The sequence below is a fragment of the Phacochoerus africanus genome, chromosome 3 (assembly GCF_016906955.1).
Source record: "Phacochoerus africanus isolate WHEZ1 chromosome 3, ROS_Pafr_v1, whole genome shotgun sequence".
Taxonomy (NCBI): Eukaryota; Metazoa; Chordata; class Mammalia; order Artiodactyla; family Suidae; genus Phacochoerus; species Phacochoerus africanus.
This window is the reverse complement of record NC_062546.1, coordinates 3,161,263-3,176,200: the sequence shown is the minus strand read 5'-3', so window position 1 is coordinate 3,176,200 and position 14,938 is coordinate 3,161,263. Positions and strand designations below refer to the sequence as shown.

The following is a 14,938-nucleotide window of genomic DNA, read 5'->3' as shown; positions in this document are numbered from 1 at the left end:
TTGTGCGTATATATACTTTAATATTTAGGCTTAGGTGAAGTCATCTTAAAAGCCAGACATTAAAATATGTTTGGGGAGACAACCCAACAATTGCACAAAATTTGAACAACCAGGCCACATAAGTGTGTTTTCAGGTCTGAAAATCTCCTTAAGCTGTTCCACTGCTCCTTGATCAACTAGGCAGATATGTTTAAGCTTTAACATTTTTAAATGTTGATCCTTTTTTTCAAAGGCACGTTGAGGTTCTCTTAATATTGAAGATATAACATTTATTTCATACTCTGTGACCAGAACCTTTTTGACAAGTGATCTTCAGGTGGATTATAAGGTTCTCTACATGACTTTACAACACATGCGCCAGCACTAGCTCATACCTGAATGCTCTGGACAAGCGCCTTGCACGCTGGGCCAGGATCCAGGGCACAGCAGCCAAGGCCCTCACAGACTTGCTGACCTAACTGGACAGTTAGTTAAATAGCAGGAAATGGAACCAGGCTTCTCTCCCTCTGGTATGCCAATGTAGTACACAGTGCTAAGAGGCAATGACTGTTCAATTTAGTCACAATATTTCAAATAAAAATTCAGTATTTTTAGACCAGAAGTTACCAAAGAAAGTCATCCCTGTTGTTGGAATCAAAACACAAGTTTCAATCATATATATATATATATATATAAAATCAGTTAAAAGGCAAAACTCATCCTTTACACCTATTTGCCAAATGGCAACAAGCATTCAAAAATTTAGAGTTAATTCACTGGTGACACCTAACACAACATGGATCACATGGTTTCAACTGTACCAGAAGCCAACTTCCAAGTTGGAAACCGTGTCCATCTTAGCTGGGTTTTCACACCTCAGTGCTAGCACCTGCTGTCAGGACTATCACTCAGGACCCAAAAAATCATGAGCCCCTCCCAGAGAGTTTTAAGTCATTGCGGCACCCTGCAGGGGACAAACGTCTTGACTTCTTGGTTTAAATTTTTTTTTCTTTCTTTTCTTTTCTTTTTTTTTTTTTTACAAAAAGCATTTAATGTTTTAAAACTGGGAAACAAGTTCAGATAATGTAATAAAATTTTCTATCTGAAGGCACAAAGAATACAGTTGGCAGGTAGCTGGTAAAACCAGGCACATACAAATCTAATTTAAAATAATTAAAAAGCATAAATATTTGTGTATTGTTTTTCCTCCAGTGCTCTGTCTGTTGCTGAAAATACCTGCTAGTTCCACTTGGTAACATGTCTTCTGAAAGATGACTGCTGGAACCTTTGACACTTAAGAAGATATAAACAGAGTCACCTTTTATCATCAAAAAGGTAATTTGAAAGGGCATCCTTGCCTGAAATTCTACAGAGTTGCCTAAAATTGAAATAACTTAAGGCAGAATTTCTTTAAATGTGTAGGTAGTTCAAACCTACACAGAATGGCCTGATAAAGTGCAGATCATAATTATCAAACACATAACAAGAAAAATACATTAAGTGAGAGGAGAGACTGCAGAAGGGCTATCTTGCTAGTTATAAGTTTTAAGCATGTTCCTTCTTCTCGGCTGCTGGTGTAGGAGACACACAGCCTAAACAGGGCAGCCTGAACTCCCAGGAATGGTTGTATGATGACTGATGAAGCATAAATTTCTTGCCTATTAATAGTTTCCCGGCTGTGAGAAGCCTACAGATATTGGCAAGCAAATGTGATCTCGGGTTTTCCGTGTCCCGGGTCGGGAATGCCTTGAGGGACCACGATGGGGTCACACTGTACATTCTGTTTACAGTGAGCACAAACACACAACCAGACGTTTTCTTAGCTTACTAAATCCAGAATATTCCCGGGAAGGCATCCACTCAGGTAAAAGGTCCCAACATCACAATGATAACAGTAACTGCATTCACGGAGATCCAATCAGGACACATGCAAAAGCCACAGGCTTTCCCAGCGGGGAGATGCAGGCCTTTCCAAGAACACCCTGGGATGGGCCGACACACCCATGCGTCTACTCACCCAGCACCCCACCCCAGCACAGGCTCGGCCTTCTGGCACCTGAGGCTACTTTTTAGACCATAAACGTTGCAGGTGGGACAGGACAGGCCACTGCCAGCACACCTTGCAGCAGGAAGTGAGCTTCCAGGAGCTCGGGGTGGGGAAGGGGTGTGAGGGAGGAGCACCACCCGGATGCCAGCGTGCTGCTAGGAAGTGTCCGCCGGGGCGGCCTGCGCGCGGAGGCTCAGATGAAGTGGATCCAGCTCTCCTCGCACTCCCCGCGTGGCATGTGCAGGGCGTGGTTTCGGCACGTGAGGCTGTAGTCTCGGCCGTCGTTGTTGTCCCAGTACTCGGCGCCCGCCACGCGGTAGCGCAGCGCGAAGTGCACGCGGGAGCCGAGCGCTAGCAGGAAGGGCGGGACCGGGAAGCCGAAGGCGAAGACGTCCTCGGAGCCCTCAGCGCCCGCCGGCCCGCGCCACCTCGCCCCCGCCTCGTGCGCACTCTGCCAGTCCGAGAAGGTGTAGCGCACGGCCACCTGCTTCTCGAAGGCCACGTTGCGCACGCGCACGGTACCGCTGATGCCCAGGTCCGAGCAGGTGACGCGTTCCAGGCACACGAGCTGCCGCCCCAGGCGCTCTCCGAAATCCGGGGCCTCGACGGGCGGGGGGAAGTCGGGCACCAGGCACTGCAGGGTGAACTCCAGGTCCTGACTGCTGCAGCACAGGTCCGAGTTGATGGCGAGCCGGGACAGCACGTGCAGGGGCACCGACGGGTCGTCGCCCGCGTTGAACACCTTGACCTGTGCCAGCTCCAAGCCCAGCGCGTCGGCGAAGCGCACGCGGTGCTGCCGGCTGCAGCCCGGCCGGCACGCAGCGCCCGGCGCGCCCGCGCCCTTCTGGCGGCGCTCGGGCGAACTGGGCAGCGAGCGCGCCCGCCGCAGGATGATGGGCCGCAGGCGGGGGTCGCAGCCAGACGGCGGCGGTGGTGGCGGCGGCGCGCGGCCCGGGCTACCAGGGGGCCTGCAGGGCCTCGGCTCCGGGGCCGCACCTCCGTACAGGTCCGAGAGGCAGCTGAGGCTCCGCGGGGCGGGCTTCCGGAACGCCGGGGCGGCGGGGGGGGCCGCCGAGCCCGGGTCTCCGGACATGGCCCGGCCGGCCGTCGGGCGATGGGGAGGCGGAACCGAGGGGCAGCCTCCCGACCCCGCGTCCGCTTCCTCGGTGTCCCGGGCCGTGCTCAGCCCCCGGGAGTGTCCGCCGGAACTGCACCCTGCAGGACACCCAGTGGGCCCGCCGCGCCGTCCCCTCGTCGGCCACCTCGCCCCTCGGGTCCTCGCCCAGGTCTTCCGCTTTCGGCAGCGAATAAAGAGCCGGTTTCAGGAGATGAGAGCTTCCTCCGGTGGAAGCCTTTCGGGGCCTCCGCGGAGCGCAGGGTGGCGCCTGCCTTCTGCTTCCTCTGAGGTGCCCGGGCCAAGGCGGTGTCCGCCCAGCGGCCGCGGCGTTACTTACATGGCTGCAACTTGTCGGGAGCAACTTCCCGGCGAGCCTCCGCCCCGCCCCTCGTGACGCCGCCCGCGCGCGGACTCCCGCTGCCGGAGCGCCGCCGCCGCCGCCGCCGCCGCCGCCGCCCGCGCCCCTGCCGCAGCGCGCCGCAGTCCGGCCTCCCGCCCGGGCGCAGGGAAGGAAGGCCGGCGGCCTCGTCACGTGTCCCGGGCGATCGCGAAACAGGTCTGGTCAATTTCTGTCTGCGTCTGCCTGGCCCGCGCGCCAATCGATCGTAGATCCGCGCCTGCACAAACAGAGGACGAGGAAAACGCATGCTGCGGGTCCTCGGATTTCTGGGTTAATGGGGGCGGGGGAGGGGATGCAAAACCTGGCCTTTCCAGGAGCTGGTGCTCAGGGGAATTTTAAGCCTGGCTGGCCAGTTCTTTGGATATTTGCACTACAACCGGGACCCTCGGCCAGAAGGAGCCTGGCTGCGCACAGAAGGTCCTGTCCCCACGTCACCCACAATGCTTTGCCGCCCGGGACCCGCCAGCCCAATCCCTGGGGTGGGAGGGGGCGGTGCTGCTGCAGTGTCTTGGCCCCCTGCCAGAGAGGAAGATGTGGGAACTAGAGTTCATACCCTGCGGTGAATTATGCAGTTGCCCTTAAGCAGCCTCTAGCCAGAATTTATTTTTGTTGCCAGAATCTCCGACTTAACAGCTTTGCGAGCCTGAGCATCCTTAGGGACCCTACAGGCGGTCGTCTCTTCTTTCACTCAGTAACTGCACAGAACAGGCCACAGCAGAGGGTATAAAGCTTGCCAGGTGAAATGATGTGAAGATGGAAGTGCACTTTCTAGAGAGCGTTCTAGCGGCTTCCTGTCCTGTCCAGAGGGACAAAGCAGAAAGAAAACCAAACTAATGAAGGAGGGTTGGTAACGAACATTTTCTACATCTAAAACCCATCAAGCCGTCTCTGACCGTATAATTCATTCATTGGGAGAACCCACCCGTGATTTTCATTACCATCATATGTGCATGGAGTAAAATGACACTCCTGCTTATTTTGGAAAATAATACACCAAAGTTTTAGGAAGTAATTACAAATCTTCTATAACCCCGCCTCTTTTTTCCATTTTTCAGAGGCAGGGATATTATGGAACAAACACACACGGCTTCACGTTCAAATGGGGTGCTTTTAGTGCACCACTCAAAATAAGAGCCCAAGAGCAGCCTTGAGTGGTATGAGTCCATACGATATCATAGTATGTGACATGTAATAAGATACTGGTAACCTTTTCATGGATTGATGTGATAGTGAAGGCTAGAGAACTGAGACGGAGCCTCCCCGGTAGCACTTAAGCTCCATGAGAGCGGGACCTGTGGGTAACCCTGCTGATTCCTAGGCACTCCTGTAATTATTTGTTGAACCAATGATCGAATGAATGAAGGCATGAATACATGGATGTGGGAACTTTGGAGTAACACATGGCCCTAATTAGCTCCACGAATTTCCTTAGCAGGTTATTTCCAAGGAGACTGTGTACCTCTGTGTGGGGGGTGGGGGGAGATGGACTCCATTTATAGTCGGTGTGATCTTGTATCTGCAACCACTGTGAAAAACAAACAAGCAAAAAAAAGATGGAACTATAAATAGAAGACAATATCCCTCCACCAGTTTTCCAGTACAATTTGAATCTTTGGAAACAAACAAGTAAAACCCAACACAGTACTGAGGATAAGACCCTTTGCAATCAGTACTTACCGACACTGTCTGTTGCTTCTAGTTCCGGTGGTAAGGCGTCCTTTCCAAATATAAGAGGAATAAAGAAGTCACTTCCTCAGCTGTCATCATCTTCCAACAGATTGAGCAAGAATATTTCGAGCACTGCAGAAAAGGTGATGCAGAACTTTGAAGTAAAATCTTCCTCAGATGTGTTGTTTCTGTTTGTTTGCTCTGTGTGTGTGTGTGCGCGCTCGGGGTATTTATGACCACATGTCTGTTTTTTAGACAGTCCGTCAAACCCTAGATGATGATCAGCCGTGTTATTTTTTCAAGAGAGGGAGTAGGGTGAATGAATCTTATCAGAAAAGCAGGTAAATAGTTTTTTCATATAATTGCTTTATCTTGCAAAAGGCACACTATCTCACTTCTCCCAGACGGAGTATGGGTGGGGGGGGGGGTTGGAATCTGTGGATAAGGAATAGACACTTGTCCTTCTTGTCCAGCAGAAATGAGTGGGCAAAGTGATTTTAAACATTTCAGGTTGGTAAGAATTCCAGAGGTCCTAATTCTTGCACCGTTAGCAGCATCTACAATTTGGGGTAAGCCTCTTGATCATCGTTCTATGTTAGCTTCTTTTTATATAAAAAGGATGGTGATAATAACTTTTACGGATGCACGCAGATAGCCGGAGGTAAACCAAAGTTTTAACAACGTTGGTTATGAGTTCTAAATAATGGTGATTCTTTCTCCATTTCTTCATCCATTTTTTCAGCATTTATTGGGCACTTGTTATGCTGTTGGCACTGACTTCATCTCCATGGTTATTAAGAAATGACACTTTTTAAGCAATGGCTTAGTGTGGAACAAACAATCAGACAAAGGAACTGCTGAGGTTTCCACACAGCATGTTTACTACCCACTTTTTGAAACCCTACCTGACTGCTGTCGCTGAGACGTATTATTCATTTGGATAGAATGCTATGTTCCTAGTAAATAAATCGAAAATATTTTCTACTCTGATGTGAGGTCCTGCCTCAGAATAAATCAGAGGAAGAATCACTTGCTAGCCTGGCAATGCACCATACCCCTTCGTAATGTCTATTTCCCCACCATTCACAACACGGCATCAAACCTGTTCTTTTTACTCATATTGTGTTCAGAGGCACAGTATGGTTTTTATTCCCATCCTTTAAACCACAGCTTACCGGAGTATTTTCTACCTGAAAACACTCTGATAACTATGATCTGCGATGTTTTTACTTAACTTTTTTGTAGGCACAGAATCACCACCAGTCAGCGATTATGTTCTGTAAAACCTGTATTTTTATCTCGTGTTAGCGTTTAAAATAGGTACGCAAGAGGAGGCTGTGGACCTGACTTGCTCACGTTATTAAACACTGCAGCACGGAACAGATTGTGGGTCCTCTGAGAGGTTTTTTCCAAAGTGCACACAGTAGGTTTAAAGTGGTGATTTCAGCCCTTTAGGGAATGGTAGTGTTTTTCTTAAATACTGCTATTTGCTGTAAGCAGCATCCATGCGTTTCCTTCTGGCCGTGTTCTAGCCTGTCTCCCGAGTGGAGTATTAGGTGGAACATTGCTCCGTGGGGGGGTTCAGAGGCCGCGCATTTTCTGAGCCCGGTGAGAGCTGAGCAGCACACCTGGAGGGTTCTTTTGGTCCCTTTGTTTAATCACAAGCAGGCCGGGTTTTGTCACATGGACCAAGAACTGCAGTTTTATCTCTCGCAGCAACATGAACGCAGGCCCATCTTGGACTAAAGCCCAACATGCAAAGAACCCTGCAAGGCGAAGGCAGAGTAAACCCCAGGGCCCCCCCGGCTCCTCCCAACTGAAAAGCAGCCCCGGCGGAGGGGGTCCCCAGCGGACCGAGGGTAAGCGGAAGGAAGGCACTTCCTCGGGAGGAAACCCCGACAGGGCTCTGGGGGCCTCGGGGAACAGGTCGTTCCGGGACTTTCCGTCAGTGGAAATCATCAAAGGAGATGCTGACGACAGTGACAGTGCCAGCGACCTCTCTGATTCGGAAAGAGTCCCCGTCCTCCCTTCGCCCCTCACGCCTCCCGACCTCCGCCTTCGAGCGGAAGAGATCGACCCGGCTCACGAGCATCTCCGCCCAGGGCAGGACCCTGCAAAGCCCGACCTCCGCTACCCCGACTTCCTGCCGGCCCCCTTCAACTCCTGGGACCTGCGGGACATGGCGGTGCTGCTGCACTCGGAGCGCAGGGCGGAGGCCGGGCCGAGAGCAGGGGGGCTCCTCGGGAGGTACATCGACAGGCTGGTCCAGCTCGAGTGGCTGCAGATCCAGACCATCCAGTGCGAGAAGGGAAAGGGGCCCAAGGCGAGGCCTCCCACCGCCCCTGGGGCCTCGGGGGCCCCGAAAAGCCCGGGGAGAAGCAAGCTGATGGCCAGCGCTCTGTCCAGGCCTCCGCAGGAAGGGCCTCGGAAGTCAGGCCCTTCAAGAAAGAAAGACCTGCCCCTGGAAGTGGTCCAGCCATCCTGTCGCGCCTTTGAGGCTCCCCCCGCCCCCCTCGATGCACTCAGCAGCGGCAGGTTATGTTCCCAGAAGCAAAGCCTGAACATGCGGCCGGAGGAGAAGAGAAAGAAACCCAGTAAGAGCTCACAGTTGCAGCCCTGGGACTTGTCCTGCGCAGACAGGGACAGCAGCGGCCCAAAGCTGGAGAGCAAGGGGAACCTCCGCGTCCCCCGGCCGTCGGCAGGGATCCTGGACTCCGCGGACTCCTACAAGGCCTGCAGAGCCCAGGCACACGCGCTCCTTAAGAAGAAGGGGAATGCAAATCACTGTGCCCGTGCCCCTGTGTCCAGCGAGAAGAAGCTCAAAACAAATGGAGTCAAACGTATAAACTCAAATAAGAACTGAGATGCTGGACTGCAAGGCCCTGCCGATGCCTCAGTGCTGCAGCTCTTCCTGCAGTCACAGCGCTGGAATTTGAAGACTCGCTATGGTCACCGACATCGAAGGGGGACTTGGGTCCACCCCCACCCCCACCCCAGCCCCACAAGGGTTCTTTGCCAGGAAAGGTGTCTTTCAGTAAACGTCTCTTTGTGTGGACGGTCTTAGGCCAATGAGAGCCCTTTAGATAAAACTTAGCCACGGTCTGTGCCGTATAAACGCATCAAGTGAGAGCTCTTCGGGCGAAGTGGGGACGAGACTTCCAAAACCTCAGCCAGGCCGCGGCTGGCAGAGGCCACGAGGGTTAGCTCCCCTCTTCAGCGCATGCACGTACATGAAGAGTGCATTTTGTCTGAATCCTAACTGAAACAGGGCTCTGTGTCCTCGCCCTAAACGATACAGGCAGAAGTTCTGTGCGTGTCACCCCTCGGAGAAGCTTCGACTCTTCCTCAAGTTACGAAGCATCTATTTTGAGCAAAGTCATTTATCACTCAGCTGCCTGCTCTTTTAAGACAAGAGAATCTAGTGCTTTCATACATTTTCCCTGACATGGGCTTTTAAAAAAAGCCTGTTAAATTTAGAGGTGGTGGGGGAAGGCCTGTGTGTATTCTCCAGGCTGAGCTTAAAATAGTGCAGGCTTTGTCCCTCCCTCTGAGCAGGACTGTTGGTGTCTGGAGGGAGGGAAGAAGGGAATGGTTGGCACCCAGAACGCTTGGTATGTGGCTTCTCTGAAGAGGTGTCACAGGAAGACCCCCTTTTAGAGTTTGCCGTTGAAGGGCTTATAGTCAGCTCTACACACACAGGCCCACTCCGAGTGTCACAGCTGCTACGTCACTGGCTCGGGACCCGGGTCCTGCTGTCCATAGTCAAAATAATGACCTGTCCTCATTTGCAAGAGGAGAATTTTATAATCTTGCTGAGAGCAGAGGAGGGAATAGAAAACGAATAAAGTTTTCCTGGATGTGTTAACATCCTTACCTGGCCCTGTGGCTTCCTGGGGCTTCTCCCTGCTTCTCCTGCTAAGTCACATGTACCTGTTCTGATGCATATGCTGGGAGGTTTCATTTGATATTGTTGTGAATATCTTTAAAGCCTTCAGTTGACCACTTTTTTTTCTTTTTTTTTTTGGCTGTGCCCGTGACATGTAGAAATTCCGGGATCAGGGATCGAACCTGTACCATAGCAGTGACAATGCCGGACCTTAACCCACTGAGCCACCAGGGAACTCCGTGTGACTACTTCTTGATATACGGTATGTATTAATGACTGCAGCTGATTTTAACCCTTTAAACAATTTTTTACATATATGTTTCTATTTTTTCACTTTTGGGGCAAATGGAAAACTTGGCACTTTTCTTTTGAAGGTATTTATTAGCTCCCAGGCTTTTCACCCAGCTGCTCAGTGTGTCATCCAAGGCACTTTTTAAGTTAACATAAGGACAAAATGCACTTATAAATAATTAATGGGGAAGAGTTCAATATTGAGATCCCATTTTTAAAATCTGATTTTAATCATATTAAACAACATACTAAATTTTTGACGGTCATCTTTTTCTTCGGACTTTATTTCCAGATTTCTGCAGATTCTCTTTTATATTCCTTTTCATACCCCCCAGTGGAGAAAGCCAGTGCTCACAATAAGATCTTATGCCTTTTTATAAAGGAGCAAAAGATGTTCCATGGTCTGCAGTTGTATTATAACTTTTGTACTCAGTATTTTGAAAACAGTGCTGCTCTTACTTTTCCGACTGCGGTTCCTGGGGAGGCACCCATGTGTCCCTTGCTGGCCCTGTCCCAGGAGTGCCGGTGGCTTAGTCCTTCATACGTGGCTGGCACCTCAGGCATGACTTTCTCTGCTCGGTTTTGATGCAGCTCTTTATAAAGTTTCAGGCCAGAGGAGTCTCTGTCCGCACGTTGCGCACATATCCGTATCCTCCCGAGGCTAGGCCTGCAGGGGGTGGGCCGAGCTGCTGCCTCTCCCATCATGCACCTGTGCAGGCCGGGGTTTTCCTGTCCCATCTCGTGCCTGTCGGAGCCGTGAAGAAACAGCCAGGTGACATCGCGGATCTTCCTCGCTTGACTTGAAGTTGGCCGCTTCATTCCAGGGAATGGTCAGCGTGTCACGTGTTACGACCGTTTTAAAAGCCTGAAGAAATGATGTTTCTTGTTCACTTTGGGGCCTCGGGTTGGTTTATTGTGGTTGGATCAGAGAACCTAATGAATACAGGTTCGCTGCAGAACATAAGCACAATTTTATGTTTTCTGATGCCCACGTCTCGGTGCGCTAAATGCTGCACAGGAATCTTGCCATTCAAGCTGGACGGCATGGGAGGGTTGAGTCATAAACTCATGCAGTTCATCAAATCTAAGCCATTGAGTCTTGTGACGTGAGTCATTGTGTTTCTAAGAAGTGCCTTTTCATTTCTGTGGTTGTTTACATACAGTGTTGTATTTAAACCAATTAAAATAATCCAATTAAATAAACGGTAGCAAAAAAAACAAAACAACCCTCAAGTTTAGAGAATTGTAAAAAGAATTGCGTCAGGTGGAAAATTTGTAAAAGCATAAACAATGAACTATAAAAATATCAGTATTAGCTATAGTTGTTTAGGTTTAGACTATTTCTCAAATCTTTAATGACTAAATAGGCTGAAGGTTTGTAACTCACTTGACTAGGGTGGCATTGGTGGCCTTGGTGGACGGGGAGACGGTTTGCAGATTTCTAGCGGTTGTTAGGCCTACTTGGTTAGTTTCCAGAAAAAAAGAATTTCTACCTTCCAAGCTTAAATATTGCCTATTTCCTCTTTCCGTTATGCTCATTTATGTGAATAGTTAAATAAAAATGTAAAACTCTTGGTAGTACTGCATTTCAGAGTAACAGAGACGCAGTTTTGATCATTTATTGATATACGTGTACAGAGCACTATTCAAAATGGCCTGAAAATATTCAGCAGGTTTGTTATTTGCTGTGTGATTATCATAGGCTCGGTTTTGTTTATAATAAAATGATATACATAAGTTTTGTGAATCTAGATGTTTTTTCCTTCCTTGAGATTAAACACTAGAAAAATATTGTCTGGATTTTTCTGGCATGGTTTTGATTTACTTGCTTTTTTCTTTCTTTTTTTTTTTCCTTTTCTTTTGATGGCTGCCCCTGAGGCATATGGGATCCCAGGCCAAGGACTGAATCTGAGCCACAGCTGCAACAACCCCAGATCCTTTAACCCCCTGCACCAGGCTGGGGATTGAACCTGCGCTTCTGAAGCGACCTGAGCCACTCTCCAGCCGGAGACTTAACCCGCTGCGCCATGGTAGGAACTCCTGATTTGCTTGCTTTTCATGCAGTTCTGTTTCAGAGTTTGCCATTTCCCTCTAGTTAGTTCAGAACTCTGCTGAGGGCGAAATTCTGTTGCAACGCCTCTTAATACTAAGCAGCATACATGGCAACAGCCGTGCCTGGGAGCTGCCCTGACTGTGCATTTGAGTCTCTCTTTCTCTTATTACCTCCAAAAGGTGCTTAGGGAAGCAGATGGAAATTCAGTGACATTAAAGCAACGTGATGAAAGTAAAGCGCACCTCAGCTCACTTCCAGAGTGAGCACCGGTCTTTGGGTCTGTCCCCCGTTAGGAGAGGGCCGGGGAAAGCAGCTGCTGCTGTGGGCATTCTGAAAGGCTTTTGGCCCCTCTCTCCGAATTCACTTCTGACAATGAGCTGCCTGCTCTCAAGGCTACCAAATAGAAGCAATTTAAAAAAATTATCTGGGGCGGGGATTAAAAGACTCATTCACTGAGCAAATTTAGCCTTCCTGGCTCTATTCAGTGGTTCATGAATCCACAGCCTCTGGTCCAGCAGACAGCAACTCTGAGGAGCTGCACAGAATGGACCTTGAGAGCAGGAGGGGCTGGACAAGAAAGCGACGCCAGCCAGGAGCAGGCCGGCTGTGGCCAGGCCGCCTTCCTTAGAGGCCGGAAGGCAGGGATCCATCAGACAGGCAGCTCAAGTGCTGCCCCGGCGCTTCCCGATCCGTATACTGGCTTGAAATTTCCCTTCTGGGAGAGCCGAAACTTATATTAGCTTGGCGAAGTGGAGCTGCGCATAAGCAACTCTTTGGGGGCCTGTTGTCTTGTTTGTAACAGAATTTTGTGATAGTATGAAAGCTGTGCTGGAGGTCTTACGTCATTGGTTTGTACAGAAAATAGATGATTTGGGATGGTGCTATTTTCTTGTCCACAAGAGGGCGCCGAAACCTCTTCTGGCAGCATCCCGTGTTCCTGACCCGGCTCGCAGCATCCTGCAGTCCCACCACACCCGGTGGAGGGAATCGCTGACCCCCCTACAGAATCAAAGTCTGCACGTTGACAAAATCCTCGGAGGTTAAAGTTCGAGAACCCTGCCTTTAAGGTCCACAAGGTTGAAATGGCCGCGTTAACGGCGTTTCCCTTGCAGGGCCAGTCCCTCCTGGTGCCTTGGCCACTGGCACGGCCTCTGGCTTACCTCTGTCTACTTTCTCTGGGGCTTTGAGGCACTTAGCCGACTCTTTGCCTCAAGAACAGGTTACTACTGAGCCATAAAAAAGCATGAAATGTTGCCCTTTGCAGCCAGGGGGGCGGACCTGAAGGGCGTTGTGCTCAGTGAAATAAGTCAGAGAGAGACGAATCCTGTATGGTTTCCACTGATACGTGGAATCTAAGAAATAGTACAAACTAGTGCGTATTAAGAGGAAAAGAAGCAACCTCGCAGACACAGAGAACAAAGCAGCAGAGGTTCCCCGAGGCGACAGGGAAGGGGGAGGGGTGGCCTAGAGGTGGGGGGAGGGGCGGTACCAACTGTCACGTGGGACACAAGCTGCGATCCGCGCTTCTACCAGCTCCATCCCTGCCACCTCCTTGCTCCATCCCTCTTCTCTAGCCAATTCAAAAACAAAATCGTACCTTGTACAATAAAAAAAATACAGTAACCTACAAGGACAGAGGGACAACACAGGGAAGACAGCCTGCATTTTATAACAACACTCAAGGGGACATAACCTTTAACATCGTGACTCACAATACCATTAATACTGTGCCTCAACTACACTTCAGTTTAGAAAAGGAAAAGGCGACTCACCTGAGTGCGTTTTGGCTCCGATGGCCTGTGCTACAGCTGAGCGCTGAGGGGAGGCTGCCTCGAGTACGTTTTTCTTACACCCTTCAATTTTTCACATCCACGTGCGGAGAACTCTCCCTGCCTTCAGTGACTTTTTCACACACTTCATCCAACACTTTGGCAAGTTTGGAAGGGTCACTGCTTCCTGTCACCAAGCTTTTCCTCTAAACTCATCGCCCTGGAGATGTCGCCTTCATAAAGAAAGAAAAGGAAGGCTTGGCTCTTTTCCTGGGTTGTTCCATTTTCTAAATTCTGGAATGCAATGCTTTTTGCTAATGGGTCTATGCAATAATGAAGTAAAGAATCTACCAAGTTTAACTGAAAATGTTCTAATTAGGAGTTCTTATTGTGGCTCAGGGGGTTAGGCACCTGACATAGCGTCCACGAGGACGCAGGTTTGATCCCTGGCCTTGCTCAGGGGGTTAAGTATCTGGCGTTGCTGTGGCTGTGCTGTAGGCCAGCAGCTGCAGCTCTGATTCAACCCCTAGCCTGGGAACTTCCATATGCTGCAGGTGTGGCCCTAAAAAAAAAAAAAAATAAAATGTTCTGATTTTTAAAAGATATTTATTTTCCCCTCCACAGGAGGGTTTTGATGTGGGAAGACAAAGTGCCTCAACTCACTCTCCTTATCTCCTTCCTCCTTCTCTCTAAAAAAAAGCATAAAATTTACACACATAAACAACTAAAGAAAGAGCTGGGTAATTCTACTGTCTATATTATTAGCATTAGAATAACGTGGAGCAAAAAAACACTCCGATCTGTTACATTTGGCAGCATTTCCCTCCCCAATTGCTCATCTACAAGGATTAGTTGAACAAATTGGAACAAGAGATTAAAATCTCTCAAAGGGGGAGTTCCCGTCATGGCTCAGCGGTAAAGAGCCCGACTAGCATCCATGAGGACACAGGTTCCAACCCTGGCCTCACTCTGTGGGCTAAGGATCCGGTGTTGCCGTGAGCTGTGGTGTAGGGGGCTGGCAGCTGCAGCTCCAATTCAACCCCTAACCTGGGAACTTCCATATGCCATGGGTGTGACCCTAAAAAGAAAAAAAAAACTCTCAAAGGACATTTTCTGGCTAGTTCTTGGGTGGCTAACTTTATATACTAAAACATAAGGAACCACGCTTTCTGATCAACCCTATGTGACTGCTAAAGCCTCCAGAGAAGAGACAACATTTCTGAGTCACTGAAAATAAATCAGGAGACACAAATGATGAATTATTTTATCTTCAGCTGAAGTCCAACACACTCAGATGTGTTCTCTCTCACACGTTAGAAACCACTAGATACACAGTATCAGACACGCCAGAAAAATTACACTTAATGATAAATTGAATTTTTTCCTGCTGAAGTCAGATTCACTTAAATGGTTATTTTTTTCCCAACATATTGCAAAAAAATTTTGAACATACAGAAAAGTTGAAAGAACCATGCAGGGAACACCACCACGCTCACGACCCAGACCTCATGTTAACGCCTGGTTCTCTGGGCTGCTGCGAGCCCCGTGCCTGTTTCTGGAAGCACAGGCCATCCCTGGGTTGCTTTTGCTTTTGTTTCTCAGACTTTTCCTGTGACTCTGAAGACATGGCCTCTCTCCTCTCCTCTCCCGCTCCCACCCAGTGCAGCGAGGGGGCGAGGCTGTGGCTGGGGCAAGCCTGGGGAAGGCATCCAAACACCCATCTTGGGA

At 49.6% G+C, this 14,938-nt stretch overlaps 2 protein-coding genes across 10 annotated transcripts; one reads left to right on the top strand and one right to left on the bottom strand.

Moving 5' to 3' along the window:
• PPP1R3D (protein phosphatase 1 regulatory subunit 3D) lies at positions 1–3,565 on the bottom strand. The gene has a single exon (XM_047770738.1). The coding sequence runs from the start codon at positions 3,117–3,119 to the stop codon at positions 2,220–2,222; it is 900 nt and encodes a 299-aa protein (XP_047626694.1). The 5' UTR covers positions 3,120–3,565; the 3' UTR covers positions 1–2,219.
• A 15-nt stretch (positions 3,566–3,580) lies between these two features.
• On the top strand, positions 3,581–11,125 carry FAM217B (family with sequence similarity 217 member B). 9 transcript variants are annotated; one of them, XR_007133785.1, is made up of 5 exons: positions 3,596–4,386; positions 5,243–5,354; positions 5,467–5,552; positions 9,256–9,359; positions 9,992–11,125. XR_007133785.1 is itself a non-coding variant. In XM_047770733.1 (4 exons), the coding sequence occupies exon 4, from the start codon at positions 6,932–6,934 to the stop codon at positions 8,072–8,074; it is 1,143 nt and encodes a 380-aa protein (XP_047626689.1). In that variant the 5' UTR covers positions 3,581–3,699; positions 5,243–5,354; positions 5,467–5,552; positions 5,722–6,931; the 3' UTR covers positions 8,075–9,241. The 9 variants fall into 9 exon arrangements, 6 of the variants coding, with proteins under 6 accessions (XP_047626689.1, XP_047626692.1, XP_047626691.1 ...); XR_007133784.1 differs by having other exon boundaries at positions 9,681–11,125; XM_047770733.1 differs by lacking the exons at positions 9,256–9,359; positions 9,992–11,125 and adding an exon at positions 5,722–9,241 and having other exon boundaries at positions 3,581–3,699.
• The last annotated feature ends 3,813 nt before the right edge of the window (positions 11,126–14,938 follow it).